Genomic DNA, 17,814 nt, shown 5'->3' with positions numbered 1-17,814 from the left:
ACCATCTGCCTGGCCATGCAAGTAAGTAAGCAAGCAGAAAACCTTACAGGTGATAAATTATTAGACTTCGTTGGGGAAAATGTAGAAATAGCCAAAGTTGAGACCTTCTTTCACCTTACAGGTGAAGAATTATTAGACTTTAGTGGGGAAAATGTAGAAATGGCTGAGGCTAAAGCCTACTTTCACCTTCACACCATGTATTGAAGGACATGATAAAAACCATTGTACCATGTTCACTCCTGATGACACTCTCACAATTCTATTTTAACTCCTTAAAAATAAACAAATGAGGAAAAAACCCAAAACTATCAGTTACCTCACAGACCAATCAGTGGCCACAATAATAACAAATGACTTCTCGGTTCTGACTTGTCTTCTATGAAATGCAGCAATAAGATCTGGAACTCCCATTCACCTGAGATACCAGTTTTAAATTTGGGGCTTTTCTGTGTTAAAAAGTAGAGTGTAAATACTTTGGCAAACAAGGCAGTCAAGGAAGCTGAGGATGAAGGGTACGTAGGCCCTGGTATCTCCTTTATTCTATGTTAAGAACCATAGAAACTGTCTAGAAAGAACATCTAGATTGTCTATCCCATCACCTAAAGTCAGGATCAATTCCTCCTAAAGCATTTCTTGGTAAGTGTTTGCCTAACTTGCTCCATACTGATGCCACTAATTGCCTTACCACCTGCTACGCTGTTCATTCATCTTCCTTTACTGTGCAGAGATTTTGCAAACATCTAAGGAGAATCCACCAAAGAAACAATTGCAGCTGGATCTACAAGAATAGCAAATAGAGGTAGCAGATTACCATGTGCAGGTGGAACAGCAGTAAAGGGGAAGGAGTCAAAACCTTTACTAAGCAGCCTTTTTACAAAAAAAAAAAAATCTTACATTCCTTTGGGTCAGGAAATGGGCCTTCATAGACACAAACTGTTCTAACTGTTCTGTACATTTCCCCAAGACTGTACTTTCCTATCTTTTCCCTTCCACTCTGTCTCTGCCCAAGGCCCCCCTTACCTCCCTCCCTTTCATTTTCAGTCATCCCAGACTCCACCTGCTAAACCTATCTCTGCACTCAGTTTCCTTGGCCACTCAAGCTGCATTCTCTTCTACACTCTGCCTGCTTAAGAACTAGTGTGCCTGTCACTCTCCTTCCTAAAACCCATCCTTTCTCCTCACCCTCAGTCAGTCTTTGATCTCTCTTCCCTGGTCTGTGGCCCACAGAGTCCAGATCTCTGCTCCTCAACTGATCCTTCTCTTCTCCTCACAACAGAGACTTCCAGTTGCAGTCACCCCTCCGAGGACCTCCTTTCCAGTCTCTCTCTGCCATTTCCATTTGATTGTCTGCTACATGTTGTTCTCCTCTCCAGCTTGTCCCTTACTGTGAGTCGAACTCCCCATGGACTCATACATCAACTTCCCTCTTGACCTTAGTATCCCACCACTACATTTTCCACTAGATCAATCCCAGTTTGCTCCACTCCCAGCCTCCCCTCAAAACTAGCTTCAGTTTCCTAACACTCACTAACAGTCTAAGCCTATATTCACAGAAATTTTTCACCTTATTTTTCTCTCACTGTCTCCAGTCCAGTTTCACCAGATTTCTTGACTTCCTTACTTTTCCTTCATCTGGTCTAGCTCTTTCCTGTCCCTGTTGAAAAGGCTTCCTCTACTGTCTTGCATAATGTACCAAAGGAGACAGCATAAGCAGAAGAAAGTGCTCTGCTCTCAGCTGAAATATCTACTGCCCTGCTGTCATGAAGCAATAGAGAGGAATTATTATGTTCACTCTGAAGCTTTGAAGCATGCTTAGTTGCTGTGACAATGGTGCACACCCAGGGTAGCTAGAGCTAGAAGCTGTGAGATGGTGGTGAGTCCGGAGGCTCTCTATCTCTGGAGGTTCTAGGAAGTCTATATCCATCTTGAGAAAAGTACAGTATTTCAAAGGCTTGTACCGTGGCCAGATTTGGGTCAAATGTCGTAACAGACAGCAAATAAGAAAGCTGTAAATTCTAAGTAAAATTTGAAGTTTTTAAGCAGAGTCCTGCAGGTACTAGAGTCTTTCAAGGAAAATGTTACAAGAAATTTTGAAAATGCCTCAACAATATATTCTTCCCTGGCCTGGCATTCAGCCGAAGCTGAGTTGTTTTAACTGAAACTCCTTTGAATAAATCACCCTGAACCAATGCAGAATATGAAAATCCATCCCAGCTGGTTAAAGTTTATCAAAGTTAAGCAGCTACAAATGGGGTCTTATAACATGAACTGGAAGATGACCTTAGACTAAGGCAGTGCAATCAGTCTCAAGTATAATGATCTGGAAACAGGGATATGAAGAGTGAGGTGGCAACATTTGCAGAAGACACTACTTGAATTAATCAATAGAAGAAAGACAGAGAATAACTTTACAAGTCCTTAATAAAGTTAAGTGAATGGGCAGCATGATTGCAAATTTAATTCAGAGTTGACAAATGCAAGATAATGCACATTGGAAAGATATGATTTGAGCTGCTCGTGTACTTTGCAGAATCCTGAATTAAGTGAATTACTTGGGGAATGGCTTGGTATCATTATGAACAGCTCAGTAAAACTGCTGTTCGCTGTGCAGTAGCATTCAAATAAAAAAGTAATCTAAGTGTTAGGGAAGGGTGAGATAACAAACACAATTGGAGACTGTCTTGTACTATTATGTGGATTTATAATGAGCCCTCAACTGGAATGATAAGTGCTATTTTGGTAGTCCCCACTCAAAAAGACTTTTTTAAAAAGATAGATTCAGAGCCAGATGGCAAAAATGGCTAAGGTATGGAAATGCTTACAAGTGACGGGAGATGGGAATTCTAAATTGAAAAATATGGGTCATGCTGGGCTTTTCTTTAGAGAACCTCAACTTAAAGGGAGATCAGGAGGGGCCCTGTGGATTCCTAAATAGCTGATACGTCCATTCCTCATGCTGCTGCCGGGCTGCTATTTTTCAGCACTACGGTCAAAGCTGCATGTTCAAGGAAGCCATGAATATCCTCAACATGCTCTTCACTGGCCTCTTCACTGTTGAGATGGTCCTGAAATTAATCGCCTTCAAACCCAAGGTAGGTGCTATAGGTGTAGAGTTTCCTGGCCTCTGTGTGTGTGTGCATGTGTGCGGGGCAGCTGTGAGGAGAAGGAGGAGGTGAAACTTTTTGATCTATTACCCCACCGATAACTGAGCTGGACAGTTGCTCTCTGGATTGGAGTCTCACACATATTTACTAATTTTTTTGCTGGAGAGTAGACAAATTTAAAAAAAAAAAGAAAAAAGAAAAAAAGCAGCACCTGCTAATAGGGAAGGTTCCTAGTTCTCTGTTTTCATTAAGTGACACTGTGTTAAGGCTATAACATGTTTTCCATTATGAACATTATTCTAATGCTCCCTCTGACTTTCCTTAAATAAATTATAAATAGCATCTCATGATTAGTCTCCTGGCCCAAGTGAAGTTAATCAAGCATGACTTATTTTGAATTGTGAGCTTTGGAAAAACAATGTTTCTTCTGGGAGGGTTACATCTCAATGGCAGTTTGGATTGTTTTAGTTTTGAATTTAGGACTTCATTGATAATATACAGTACCCCAGCAGGTTCTGTCTGAAAGTATTGTCCTGTCCTCTGGGCTGTGGCATTCTGCTAGTATAGCTGTACCATGGAGTATGATTATAACCTACAAGCTCTTCCAACCAAGTTGGCACAGCTGTTGCAGGACAAGGACAAAGACTCTGACCACACATAATTCGAGATTACACAAGGCTGTCTTCTTTGGGGTTTAAATTTAGTGGTGTGTCATAAGGAGTGGAATCCAGATACCTGAACACAGGTACCTCACGCCATTTCACATCTTCAGTGATATGTTGGATTGTATCTTGAAGGATACTTTGATACATGGGGGCTGGCAAATAGGTTCTGAAGCATCAGTTATAACACTGGTAAAGATGAGAACAATCATGTCTGACAGTCATGTTTGTTTTTCATGTCAGACATTTAGGGGATCACTGAAGTTAAAAGCTCCTCCCAACTCCAACATCTTCCTCATCCGCAGCTCAGAAACTTTGCTCTCTAATTCTACTGAATTCAATCTTACTTTTTCTTGTTAACTCTGTGTTGACTTTACTCCCATCCAGCCTCTTCTACATTTCTTCTTCTACATTTTCTAGGACTTCTTCTTAGAAGAGTCAAATTTTTTTTTTTTTTTTTTGTGAGCCAAATATCACTACCATATCTCAGATGTAGTTCTCCTAAAAGTTAGGAATATCTCGTGCAGTCCTGTTGAAGGACTAATTTCTTTTTTTTGTTTGTTTGTTTTTTCTTTGAGCTCCCAAACACTGTCTTGGGAAATTTAGAAGTATTGTTATCTGTTTCAGAAGGGTTTGTAATTTCCACTTTTGAGATTTCAACACATCTGTCAGCAAGCAAACCTTCTGGCACTTTGTAGAAATATCTGCAGACTATATATCCGGAAATGTATCTCACAGGCTTTGTAATGTTCTTCTGATGTTGTGGTTCTACTTTACAGGAGATGCTTTACGTTGAGAAAGATGAGGTTCTTGGCAGAATTTCTTTTGAGCATTTAAGGGAGGAGTTCAACCAGTTCAAATATTGAGCTCTGTACAAATACAAGGAAGGCTTTACCTGACATGATTGCCTCTAACAGTAAGGAATTGTCATTGATATTGGAGGTCCTTTCTACTTCCTCTGTCTTACTTTCCTGTGCTGAATCTCCTTTCAATTTTCGCTGCACAACAAAGCATTAAGTAAAAATAATGGAAGGTATACATGTATCCTCCGGATAGCAAAACATTGTAACAGATTGCCTAAAGAGATTGTGGAATCTCCATAATTTGAGGTTTTAAGATTAAGTTAGGAGAACCTTTCATTAGATACATTTTAGGAATGTATGATCTGCCTTGAGAAAGGGGAATGGACCAGACCATCTCATGAGGTTCCTCTCCCCTCAGTGATTCTGTAATTTCCAAACTAAATCCCCAGCTACTACACTATAGTAAAAGTGAAAACATTAAAGAAATTTTCCTTGTGACCTGAATAGTAGATCCTTCTCAACTAAGGATCAGACAACAACCTCAAGTTTGGTCCTGCTTGTCCTGAAAGAATAGCCAGCAGAAAGAATAAATCCGTTTCAAATCCAAGTCTAGCCTGTATGCCAAAAATAGCCCTCACTCTTAAACCGCTATTTTAATTAAATACCTTCAGGAAAATAAACAAAATTTTTAAAAATGGAACTGATTTATGGGAAAGAAAAATAGGAGTAAATGTGTGAAAACAACTAATACGACAAAAAGGCTTGCCTCCAGCCGTGTATTCACACCGCATTATGTTGAGTGCCAGTTCAGTGACTCAAGTTTGGAAACGTCAAAATTCCCTGTGTAACTTGCCATTGTCTGTTCAGTACAAGGATTTGGCCTGCAGCCTTCCTTCCCTGCCCCATACCAACTCAACCTGCTCTCCAAAGAAGGAAACCCCCTCTCCCAAATGACCACCTGGACTGATGTGGACTGACACTGGAGGGCATAATCTACTTCTCTTTACATTGCACATTGGGATCGAAGCTGAACATGCCTGGAATATGTTCTGATGTGGGAGTCTCCCAGCATGGAGAAAGCTGTTACCTCAGCCCTCTGCTTGGCCAGAATGTCTGTTCTTCTATCCCTCGAGGTTAAAAACAAACTACATTTGCAGTTGGAGGTTGTCCCCAGAAACACCAGCTGAAAAAGTCCAAAAGGATTTTGTTGTCACCTGGGTGAACATCACTACAGCAGAGCCTTCATCCTCTCCCCTCTAACCAACCAAGTCCCCCAGACAAAGAAATGAGATGCTAAATAATACTAGTGTTTCCCAGATGTGAAATGGCAAGACTGAATGCTCATGAGATCTCTGCTGAAGACATATTTGTCTGCCGTTTCCTGGGCAATACAACACAAGCTGTTTTGCCTCATTTTGAGTTTGTGCCCAAACATAGCTCTTTTGTAGCTGACAAGTACCCTAAAATGAGGGAGCTGCAAGACTGATGACTGGCAGCAAGAAGGCAGGAAACTTGGTTAGCTGAAGGTGTTGTGTCCTAGCCTTAGCGGCAAGCCCCAGGAGGATCTGGCAGAACAGAGCTAAGCACAGAACTGAAGCTGGCAAAATTCACTCTGTTTTCTCCAACTTTGTGGTGCTTAACCAAACAGTGGTCAGTGCTGCAGCTAACCTTCAACTACTGCAAGCAATTGCAGTACCTCACTTGTAACTCTGAAACAGCCACCATAAAGCTCTCCCTGGCTCATCCGCTTCCTAAAGGCATCTTGGAATGAATAGTCTGCAGCAGCAACAAAGGACCATGGTTTTCTCCATCTATGCAGGGTAGAACAAGCTGCTGTTTATTCGTACCTTCTCCAGAGTGAATTGCTAAGGGAATTAGGACAGATCTCTGAGGTGCTCAGAGCTACTGTCATCCTAGCTTCTTGCAGAAGTCATCACAGGGATACGGCCATGCAGAACAGCTTTGGGGGAAGCAGAAGTCCTGCTGCAGGCAGTAGTGTGACCATTGCTGTTACGTGAAGCAGTATAATACACTACAATGCTATCTGTGTATTACATGCATAACAACAGAAAAGGTGGAAGTCTCTGACTGAATAGATTTTTTTACTGTAACCAGTTTTTATTTCCTCATCTCCGTTCTGTGTGGACACATGTCCTTCTTACTTGCTACCCTTGATAGTAAAGGTGAAAAAACGCAAACACAGTCAGTTGCACAGACATTAAGTAGGATCACACATGTGCCTGATCGCGAAGAACCAGCATGAATAATCCAGTCCTGCAGCTAGTTCTTGTGGCAAGAGCAAGCATTTACTCATTGAAAGGCCAGCTGTAGGAATAAGGAGCCAAGTGTGAGTCAGGGCTCATCTCCTAATGCTTGCAGAAATACGTGAAAGGGATAGAAAGAAAGACAGGGGCTTCCCCGACTAAACACACTGTTACTGTTGAGGTGGGTTGCTCTAGTCAGCAAGTCCATTTGACAGCTGTCATTTTTAGGGGTAGTCTTCTGTGAACAGTGTTTTGGTTTGTTTAGACTCCAGGGATGCTATAGAGAAGAAGGTTGTGTTAGCTGGAGCAGCTGCTGCTGGTGTAGATACTGCATGCCAGTCAGGGACAAGGCCAGCCTCTGAGAATCCCCATGTTCCTGTGTGATGTATTTTCTGGGGGAGAGGCTCAGTTTTCCCTTGTTTTTGCTGGATAAACCTAAGCACTGTGTAAGACAGCTCATCTATGTCTGATGCAGCCTTGACAGGAGGGTGTGCTAACGGTGAGCAAGAAAGGTTTGGGATGATTAGGGCTGCCGATAAAGAAAACACTCACTACATGGCCTACCTCTCCTTACAGAGTATTAATGTGCTGCTCTGAAGCAAAACTCCCAAATGGACCTGAGTGTTTGTCTTGGCTGACACTCATAAACTGATTCAAGACTAGTTACTTCAAAGAGACAGTCTAAAAGTAACACTGTAGAGTCAAGGCCTTTTGCTGCTTTGTTTTTCTAATTTTATAAATTCTCCAGCCAGCCGGGTGAGCTATTTTCCAGTTCCTTGCATGGAGCAAGCTGCTGCTGCTTTGTGCTTTTTCCAGAGAAAACTACTAAAGGGAATGGGAGGTGCTGTGCTGCCTGGGGTGCTCACAGCTACCACTGTCCTAGCTTCTTAAAGAAGACATCCCCACAAGCACCAGTCCACGAAGCACCAGCTGCTCTACAAAACCTCCCCGGGGTTTAGCTTTTCAACTGGAAGAGAGTGACTTAAAATTCCTATTCATGTGAAGCTGCGCCATCTGTCAATGTACATGCTAATATGGGGATGGATATTCCTCCAGGAATTTCAGATCTTTCCAGCTCCCTGGAATGGGCTGTTTTACTGATGAACTATGTCTACTTTTTTTTTTTTTCCAGAAAACATTTCTTCTGTCTCCTCACTAGATAGGGCAGGACTAGTAATCCAAGAGCTATGATCCAGGACTGCTGTCCCTGTCATTTCAAGCTAGGGAAGACCTATCAACAGAACACATCTTCATGTATTTTGTCAAATCCAGGTCTGTGTGTGGAAAGGGAATCTTGGGGATTTCCTCTGTGAAATTATGACTATCAGAGAAACTACAGATCACAAGTCTGTTCCATTTACCAGGCACTGTCAGCACCTTTCTTCCCTGGGTGTTTGTGGATGTTACTTGTAAAGCAGCCTGTAACAACGCCATCTGTCCTGCCTTAGATAGTTAGTTCAGTCCCTCATTTATCACTGCTACTTTACGCTGAATTCTTGCCATTCTTTAATGTCATTTTAACATAGAGAGTTCAGACTTCTGTGCACTGATTCAAACAAGTTTCACATTCAGCACAAGGCGTATAATCCCACGTGATCCCAGGAAGAGCTATGACCCTCTGAGTAATGGAAGTCATGAGTGTTGCCCATGGTTATTTCTTAGTCTCCATTTACTGATGGATCTACCTGTCCTTGGTTTTCTTTCTCCCTTGATGCATTTGCCCTTCTTTATTCCTCTTTAAGCTCCATTCAGTCATCATTTATCATGCATTTGATGCACTGATACCTCTTCTCAAACCTGCAAAATGACTCATCTGGTTTGGTTCCCTTTTTGCTACTCCATTTCTTGTACATTTATGCCTGTAAACAGATCTTTCAGCAATCTCCTAAAGTCACACTGGCTGCTTCATACTATTTGCATTCTTATTTCTCACCATAAACATAATCCGTCATTCCTGGGTCAGAATAGAGGCTTCAGCATTTTCACAAATAACTGAAATTTATGTCCAATCTATTCTCTTGCACCACAGAAATAAGGTTGGTTAATTTTGGAAATCTCATACTTTTTGTACTTCTTCATTCAAGTAGCTTTAGAAATACCCATATAGCTTAGGATGTTGCCCTGGTATAATTGATGACAGCGTTTTATATCTCTAGTTTATACAGAGAAAACAAAGGCATCGCGCTGATACAAAAATGTCAGGAAAACTGGTTACAATTGTGTGGTATTTTGCTCAGCATGGAGAAATGCTTCAAGTCCATCCAACAGACATAGGAATCATATTTAGTTAAATATCACACAGTCTGGGATGAAGTATGGTGGTATAAATTAGTAGTTTAGGTTGTGTAAATGTTTATGTGAGACCATGGTGCAGGCAGCTGTCCCCCTCTCATGGAGTCTGGCTTCACAATTCTGGTTGTCAAATGGCTCTTACTTTGCAGATATTCTCTGCTGATTTTGGCAGACCCTTAACCTAAGTCACCTAATTGTTTCCTCTCCTCGACTTCAATACTACCCTTTCTGTTTTGGAGGAGCAGCATCTAGATGTGGAGTGTTTGCTAAGTCATCTACCTAGCACAATAGGATGGGTAGTCTCCATCCACTACTCCGCCCTCATTTGGAAGAAGTGTTTTAAAAGGCAAAAGAAGGGGTGAGGAAGCTAATATGATTCAGGATCTGTGGGTGAGGAAAAAATAAACCTCATTCAACGAAAAGGAAGAGTGAGCTCTGCTTGATGGTGGTTAAGAAATAATGAGCATTGAGAGAACTTGGAATAGTCAAGTAAGAGAGTGCATGAACTGAAGATAGCAAGAAAACTAAACGAACAGGAAGGTCCATGTCCAGGGGGAAAAGAGAAAGAAACTAAACCTGGATGGGAGGAAAAGCCATATGCAGATAATGGAGAGCAGGAACAGAGAGAATATCCTTAGAGGAAGAAAGAAAAAAAATAAACCTAAGATCCTGAAAGAGGAAAGTATTAATAAAATGGAGAAAGAAATTACTGGTTAAAAATTATGCAAGGAAAAGAAAAAACAGAAACAGGGCTGAAAGGAAAAGTAAACATGGAAAGGGATTTTTAGAAAATTAAAAACTGAATTTAAACCCGTAGCTTTTAAGCTAATGAACATCTTTTTGTGCTTCTGCATTTCATTGAAGTTCCCTGGCAGACATCCCAGGTCTCCATGTTCAAACACATCAGTATCTCAGCCACAGAACCTCCCAGTGCACTGTCTCATCAGGATAATTTGCAGTAAAAGTTGGGTGCAATATATTTCCCTACTTCTCTGGATTAATCTCAACCCCACTGCAAAATGCATCAGCATTTTACCCCAGAAATGCTTTCCTTTTCCACCTCAGCTTTTTTTCTGCGTGACGTCTGAATGTATTGTATATTCCTCTGGATCTTCTCTACAGCCAGTAGCCCAGATGGAATTAACCTCAGCTGCTTCAACAAGCCCAGCAGCCACATGACAAGAAATCCCTGATATATCTGTAGTGCATGACCAGACACTGCATTGTATGTGTGCAATTAGTCTGAGGCTCTCAAAGAACTGCTGAGTCGGCCTCAAGGGTTTTGGAGATACACTAGAAAAGGGAAAAAATCTTAACCCCTCGTTAATCACTCCTCTGCTTTCTCTCTACTGTGGTTACCTGTCTGCCAGGAGTTCCATGCATTTTGCATGCCATACATATCATGTGAAAATTTGACCACATAGTCTTTCACATCCACAGGTCTGGGAGGAATAATGACCCTCTTCCTGCAAACATGAATACTAAAAGTACTGTATGTCAGAGCAGCATGTTTAGGTGACTTTGATGTGGAGAAATACTTGGGATAATTACTCTGGACATGGATGATCGGGTCATCCCAGTCTTTTATATCCATCAGTGGGTTGGAACACAGAGTCATCAGATAGAGTTACTCCTGAATGCCGCTTGACTGACAGAATTTCTATCTGCCCAGATGTCCAGGAGAAAGAAGAGAAAAGAGAGGCTAAGAAAGTAACTGAGCCTCTTGTAGCGCAGTCTGTGCCACAGCACTCTTACAGAAGCTTTCTCACAGAACACGGAAGGGCATCTCACTACTCAAGGGCCAAAGAACTGCTTTTGTTAATCTAGGCCTTAAATCAAAACTACTCAGGAGTGTGTGCTGCCTCCATGTAACAAGGCAGTGACATTAAAAGAAAGGGGAGCCACATCCTGGTGCCTTAGAGTGCTGGCTCATCAAGTCAAACAGTATACCTGATGAAACTGTAGAGCCTCAAACAACAAACCTTCCAGTTAGTACAGAAGAAGAAAATGTGCAACAGAATGCTCAGGGATGAGATTGATTTAGAGACAATTTCCACAAATGAGGAGTCACCAAGCAAATAACTGCCTTTTCTGTCATGTGAAAGTAGAGGGAATCCTCTTCGATACTTCTAGATTTCACTGAGTTCCTCACCAGTTCCTGAGCGTGTGTGGGAGGGAATCTTGGCCTTTCCCAACACTTTGGAGAAGAAAGTAGTGCCAGACGGAAGTTTTTCTATTGTGCATATGCTTACATTCTGAGATGGCATAGGCATGACTCCACCTAAACAAGTCATGCGGTGTGAAAAACATTGGGTAGGTGAATGTAACAGAAGAAACAAGACAGATGATGAGAAATGGAATTTTGCAGTAAATCCTAGCTCATACCTCTAGTTGAATCTGTATCAGGAAACATCAAAGTCTTCCGTCTGAACACTGGTGGACATCCTGCATGAAGCATACTGGTCTTTTTCCCATTTTCTCATGGAAAACACATGTTGCGGAAAGATATGAGCAGAGATGATCTCAGTTAGTTTCTTTGCTGGTGCCCCCCCAAAAGAGGCCAAGAATGAAATGAGTAAACAGAATGAGCTTCCTTCTTCATGCAAAAATCTTGTCCTTTCATGTTTTGGAGGAAGAAATTGGTGAGGGACAAAAAGACTGTTTGATCTGCTGCTTCCCATGCTACATTTGTTGTTTAAATGAAGGATGTTCTCCTTCCTGAGGACAAAGACAACAATTTTCTGCACGCAAATAGATCCTCTTATTATTGTATAGAATGTGTGAAATTTGTAACACTGATCAGCCAAAGCTGTGCAATCCTCCCGCTTTATGAAAGATCAGTGGAGAATTCAGTAGGCAGAAAAAAACTGTTGAAGAAGCTCTATAAGAGCTTCAATGAGAAAGGACCTTTTCCTTCGCAGCAAACGTACCCAGAGAATTTGCATATTGCTGCAACATTGTGACAGATTTATTTTCAGTCTGGCACTTGGGGGTTTTAATGTCGTTATAAACGATCAAAAATAATGATGTGACTGCACAATGCAACAGTGTGGGAAGTACTGTATTAGCTATTACACTTAATTATTTAATACAGAAAATTATTCATACGGTGTTAAAAGCCCAGTGGGATGGTGAACTGGGGTCTCATTCACAACAGCATCGACAGCGTCAGCAGCAGCATGTAAAGGGAACAGTTCCAGGGAAAAGTGACTTGCTCTCACTCTCAGAAGAAAAAATTCCAACTCCTTATCACTTCACGTGAGGTTGTTTTAAAGGGTCAAAAGTTCTAACAGATGTGAATCTTTTCTTCATGTAAGAATGATACCAGATAACAGACTCTGATATAGCTCCTCTTAAGAACTGTTCATCATGTTAGGAAATGACATTTCCACTGCCAAATGGTACTTGGCTGAGCTCTAAGAGAGTTGATTTCTCATCTTTATCATGCAGCTGGCTTTTGTAGGACCTTGGAAACTTTAGTTTTCTACACTTCTGCTTCCCCAAGCGTGAAATGAGAGTAACCATCCTCTTTTGGAAAGTTAAGATTGATGGATTAAATGAAAGTAAACGTTATTTTATTAACTACTCCAAACCATATGAAATCCAGCCTTTTATGAAAATGGACATAATTTATAAAAACAAAGAAACTATTCAAAAACCTATTGCTCATACCTACTGGCCTGTTTCTAGAAGATTCTGCCTTTCTTCCAGTGAGTACCCACTACCCACACAGCAACCATGTCAGAGCAGTCCACAGCCTTTTCCCATGGTGCATACAGAGGCAGGAAGCTATTTGAAGTCCAGCCCTGTATTCAGAATGCTTCTTCAGCCATTACTTGTCACTGTCTTCTCTTCCCACAACGGTGAGTGGCTCTTCACTCCAAAAGATCTGTACTTCTGTTCTTGCAGGTTGTTTTACTTCTTTTGAATCATTCTTCCCTGGGCTGGGATGTCAGTCCAACTTCAGAAGACAGACTATCTTAAACAGTTAAAGCCCATACTTTTGCAGTTTCATGTTGCTGGTTTATTGCCTTCGTGAGTTATTTGTTGGCTCTCATCAAGACCTGCTTTTTCTAGACATTGCGAAGTCTTTGAGCATTTACAGCTTCTTCCCAATGGAATTTGACAGCAAAACTCTCACGGAATAGCAAAGCATCATATTCACTTTTCAGTCTTTCTTGTAAGACGGATGTTGATTTTGTTTATCTTTGCTGAAAACAAGTCTGCTTTCTGACTGCAGGGCAGCAATCGTTGAATGATTGCAATGTAATTACTGTTCAGGAGGAAAAGGGCCCAGCTCCTCACAGGGTATCGCTGTGCCACACACACCTGTTGGAAAGTCAAGAACATTTCTCTTATTTTTCTAGGCGGACAGCAGAATTTATCAGAGTTTTCTGTTACTCTGTCTCCATTTTCATGCATTTATATCAAGGAGGCCTTAGGCATTTCGGTTCTCAGGCATTACTCACCCCTCCTTCAAGCGCAGCTAAGAGCAATCCAGGCCAAAAATGACATCAGGGTCAGAGAGTTGAATCATCCAGTTTCAGCATGTTTCACTGTTGGCATTTCCTCAGGCCTTCCCAGCACAATGTCTTGAAATACAATGTTTGCCAGCTCTAAGAGATGCTTCCATAATAAATGCTCCCATGTTGCCTTTGCCATGCTTCTTTCCCCATCTTTGAAGGGTCTGGCACCATAACATTGCACTTCAAGCCTTCCTTGGCTGAGTGCTTGTATGCTGCTAGCCACTTGACAGTAAATGAAATAGGGGGAGATGTAATACAACTGTACCACCATGTAGGTAGTCATGGAGGGGCGCATGGGACCATCTAGAAAATACAATTCTGGTGGAATGAACTGAGTTGCAAGATCTGGAAATGGGAATTCTCAGTTCACAGAACAGGTATGATAAAGACGTTTCTAGACATGTTCCCCCAAAGCTGTCAATTATCAGTAGGTGTGGAAAGCATAGAAATGGGTCTGTTGTGACACAAGAGGTTATATAGTTTCAGCCTCCAGAAGTGTTTAAGTTTGACAAATGGTGGCTTGGGGACCTTGGTTCAGGCAGTGTGGTTTTTTTCTTTTTTCCTGTAATGGAGGTATTTGTCCACAGGTGGGACCTGTAAATTGCTTTAGGACCTGCAGTGGCAAATCAGAGTTTGGCCACTTTTAACAAGGTACCCCAGTTTTCATACCAGTGACCTCGAAATAAACATTTGGGGTCTTTTTCCTGATCACAAAGGCATTCAAGTCCTTCAGCTCTTTTTTTTCTGTCAAGCAGAGTGTCCAGTACGTCCAGGCAGACCCTCAGACCCCAAGGGGTATCTCTCTGCTTTCACCAGCGTCCTCATTGTGATAGAGAGCATGAAACAAAGTGATAAAGGCAAACATCAAAGTTATTGAGCACCTATCTTGGTCTACAAGTTGGTTTTGTTTTCTTATGGAACAAGCAGAGAGAGGCAGGAGGCTTCTTCGGGACTGAACAGACCTTTGGAACAGTCTGGGGAGCTGAAACACTCCTCTCTTCACTCCTTGTCTGCAGAAGGACCTGATGGAGTGCAGGGAGGCCTTGTGCAATTCCCTGCAGCAGTGACTCATTACAGCAACTGGTAGGTGAACTGCAGGGAGTCAGAATTAATCCATCAATGGATGAGAGCTGATAGATAGTATGCAAATAGATACTGTTTTCCTGCAGCCTGTCAGGAACTCCAAGCAGCTGCATCCTCCACTTTATTCCTTCTCTATTAGGTTCTGCTAATTTCCCTGATTGCTGTTACAGCTAAATGGTAGCTTAGCATAACAGAATTTGCATCTGACACAAATCTCCATTTGGTGTCAGGAGCTATTGTAGCTTTGTAAGATGGTTCAGGACATATGCAAATCACTCAAATCTGCTGTGAGAAGGTATGCCAAGAGTCATAGTACTGTGTAAATGTCACTTGATTCAGCACTATTTTCCAATGAAACTGTCCATTTTTGCAAAAATATTTTCAGGGAAAGCCTTTTTTAATGAAGTCTGATAACTGACTCTCACAGCTCCAAATAGCCTGCAGCATTTTCAGAAATGAATTCACACAGTAAGCAACGATTAACCAAGCTGGCAGCTCATGTCATTTTGCAATCCCCAGCAAAGTTTGCTTTGATGCCCTTTACAATTAGCAGGAAATTCTTGCTAAGAAATCACATTGAATATCAGAGTATCAGCCTCTATCTCTCCTTCCTATATACTCTTCCCAGCTGATAAAGATTGATGTTTCTTTTTGTTGTTTTAACGTGCAGGTTTATTTCAGACAAGTGGTAGCAAGGTTCTCCTGTAGTTTGCTTTCCTTTCAGGTGGTGGTGCAGTTATCTATATGTCTTAGTTTCTCCTCCTCAGTGCTTCATTTCTGTATTTATACATATATACACAAATGCATGTCTTTCCCTTTTTTCGTATGACACTGCAGCATTTTCTTCCACTGGGGACCACCTGACCTACCTTCAGATCCCACCCAGTGAATAGCCCTGACCCTTGCTGTGCTCTTCATCTTTAAAGACTTTCTCTCAGAGGAGTTTGTTAAATTTTGCCACCCACCTACTTCATAAGACATGGAAATGAAAACCTGGGACTAAGCAGATAAATAACTGCACATCAATTAACACACAAGTGACCCTGCAGCTCCCACAGGGCTGGATGCTCAAAACCCAGCTGGTACCGTGACTCAACAGCACCCTTCCTCTGAGGATTTCTGGGCTTCAGTGTAAATGCGTAGCTCCCCAGCCACCACTTGTTGTTATTGTGAGCCCCAGGTGACTCTGAGCTCAGACCTTTCAGATAGACTCCAGTGGGCAATTTTCCCTGCTGTTAAGGAGGCCTCTTAGATACCGCATTTAGGATCTCAGATTCACAAAAAGTAGAAGAAATGGTCTCCAGAGATTTCAGTGGCTCCGTAAGTATCAAAACAAAGCCTAGCTTTTTGATAGCTAAACTCAGCAACTAGGAAACCTAAAACTGATTGGCATACTCATTCTGAAATGCCACAATGTCTGCTCCCCTCACACAAATGAGATTCCATTCCAGTCAGCTACTGCATATTTATGCTCAGCCTTTCATTAACTTATTGATCATGTGATGATACACTATTCTTTGCTGCCTTTGGGGAAACAAAAAAAAAAGAGAAAAAAAATGTGCTCTAATGGTGGGGTTATTTCATGCTTCCTGAATATTCAGTCCAATCCTCCTGGTCTCTTTCTGTCCTCCTTTCTTCCCAAAAGCTTCATGGATCTCCAAAGGCATCCCACAAGAGAGGGTGACTACCATTCCCCAGTAAGCCACTGAGGCTGCCGTAATGTGGCATGCAATTCTACAGCTAAATCAGTGTCAGGCGTCTCCCTTTAAGGGTAAAATATGGTATTACACTGTAAATTCCTGTACTGCAAAAACAAACAGTGCCATCAATTCGTTTCCAGTCAGACCTCCACCCCCTTGGGAAAAGTATACAGAACTTTCTGGTGGGAAAAGTAGTTTGGAAATACAACCTTTTTGTTAGAGCGAAAGCTCTTTCCTCATTCAGCTTGTCTTTCATTAGCCACCCTGGTACACTCCAGTGAGGAATGTGGCTGGAAGAGGTACTTTGCAGTCCCAACAGGCAAGTCCCAAAGGGGTGTAGTTCACTCTCCATGTGTACTCATATCTCCTGACAAGACTGTGAGGTCTGATCCAAAGCTAAGTAACCAGATGGCCTTTCATAGGTAAACATCTTTAAGGAGGGTGGCTTTTTAAGAAAGGATTCCATTACCTTCCACGCAAATGAAGCGTCTGTGTTCTCTGTTTTCTTTGAGCTCTCTTACTGTGAATATCTTCCTATTTTTCACCCTTTGTTTGAAACACAGAGGGAACAGATGAGGAGGAAAGGAAGGTTTTAAAATTCAGGTGTTTCCTCAGTTCAACACTGGCATATTGGATGTGGGGTTGAGTAAAACTGCATTCATATCCATGGTTCCTCTCTATCACTCATCTGAGAGGTACAGGAGGAAGAAAAGGGGTCTCTGAGCTTGCTGTTACGCAGTAACAGACCATGGAAATGCTCTTTCTGTGACCCCAGAGCAGACCAGCGCATGACCTTCAAGCAAGGAGCTGGCTGATGAGACTCAGCAGAGCATCCTGGGAGGAAGTGTAAATCTGGAGCAACACCACCGAAGTTAGCAAAGTGACTCCAGATATGCCGTGGTGTCACAAAGGCCAAAGCAACTGTTTGTGATTGCGATGAAAAAGGGACCTTTTCTTTCCAGGCCTGAATCTCTCCTGAGATGTGCCAGCTATGTCAGTGCAGTGTCATTGCTTCCAGTGAACTTCCATCACTGCAACTGGGAGCAAAATTTAATTCACTGGCTTCAGTGGTCATCTGAGGATAGGATTTGATGCTACTCATCACCTGGATTTTGTACCAACAGCAAATGCTCTTTTACCAGCAGCAATGGCTATTGGGCTCTGTGTAAGAGGCTGCTCAGTAAAAAGAAATTGTGAATTTGGTTACACCAAAAACATTCTTTGCAGTATGATGCCAATCATAGTAACAATAACCACCACCAATTTAAAAATAGTTACTCATCATTTTCCTGGGCAAAAACTGCACAACGTGTTCTGGATCTTCACCATTGCAGCTGCCCAAAAGCAAACTCTGGGGGTTTTGGAGTTGTTTGGGTTCCT

At 41.9% G+C, this 17,814-nt stretch overlaps 1 protein-coding gene across 1 annotated transcript in view; it reads left to right on the top strand.

The window, feature by feature from the left end:
- The window catches only part of LOC104495870 (voltage-dependent L-type calcium channel subunit alpha-1C), a gene marked incomplete at both ends in the record, with an annotated part of 71,330 nt that overhangs the window by 15,292 nt on the left and 38,224 nt on the right, over positions 1–17,814 (top strand). The window contains 2 exons of the mRNA XM_010138907.1: positions 1–21; positions 2,982–3,092. The exon at positions 1–21 is cut by the window's left edge and continues 4 nt beyond it. Coding sequence (XP_010137209.1) covers positions 1–21; positions 2,982–3,092 — 132 coding nt within the window. The remainder of the gene's footprint in view (positions 22–2,981; positions 3,093–17,814) is intronic.

The sequence above is a fragment of the Buceros rhinoceros genome, unplaced genomic scaffold, assembly GCF_000710305.1.
Source record: "Buceros rhinoceros silvestris isolate BGI_N320 unplaced genomic scaffold, ASM71030v1 scaffold13726, whole genome shotgun sequence".
Lineage (NCBI taxonomy): Eukaryota > Metazoa > Chordata > Aves > Bucerotiformes > Bucerotidae > Buceros > Buceros rhinoceros.
Note: the sequence above shows the minus strand (reverse complement) of the source record. Positions and strands in the feature narration are given on the sequence as shown.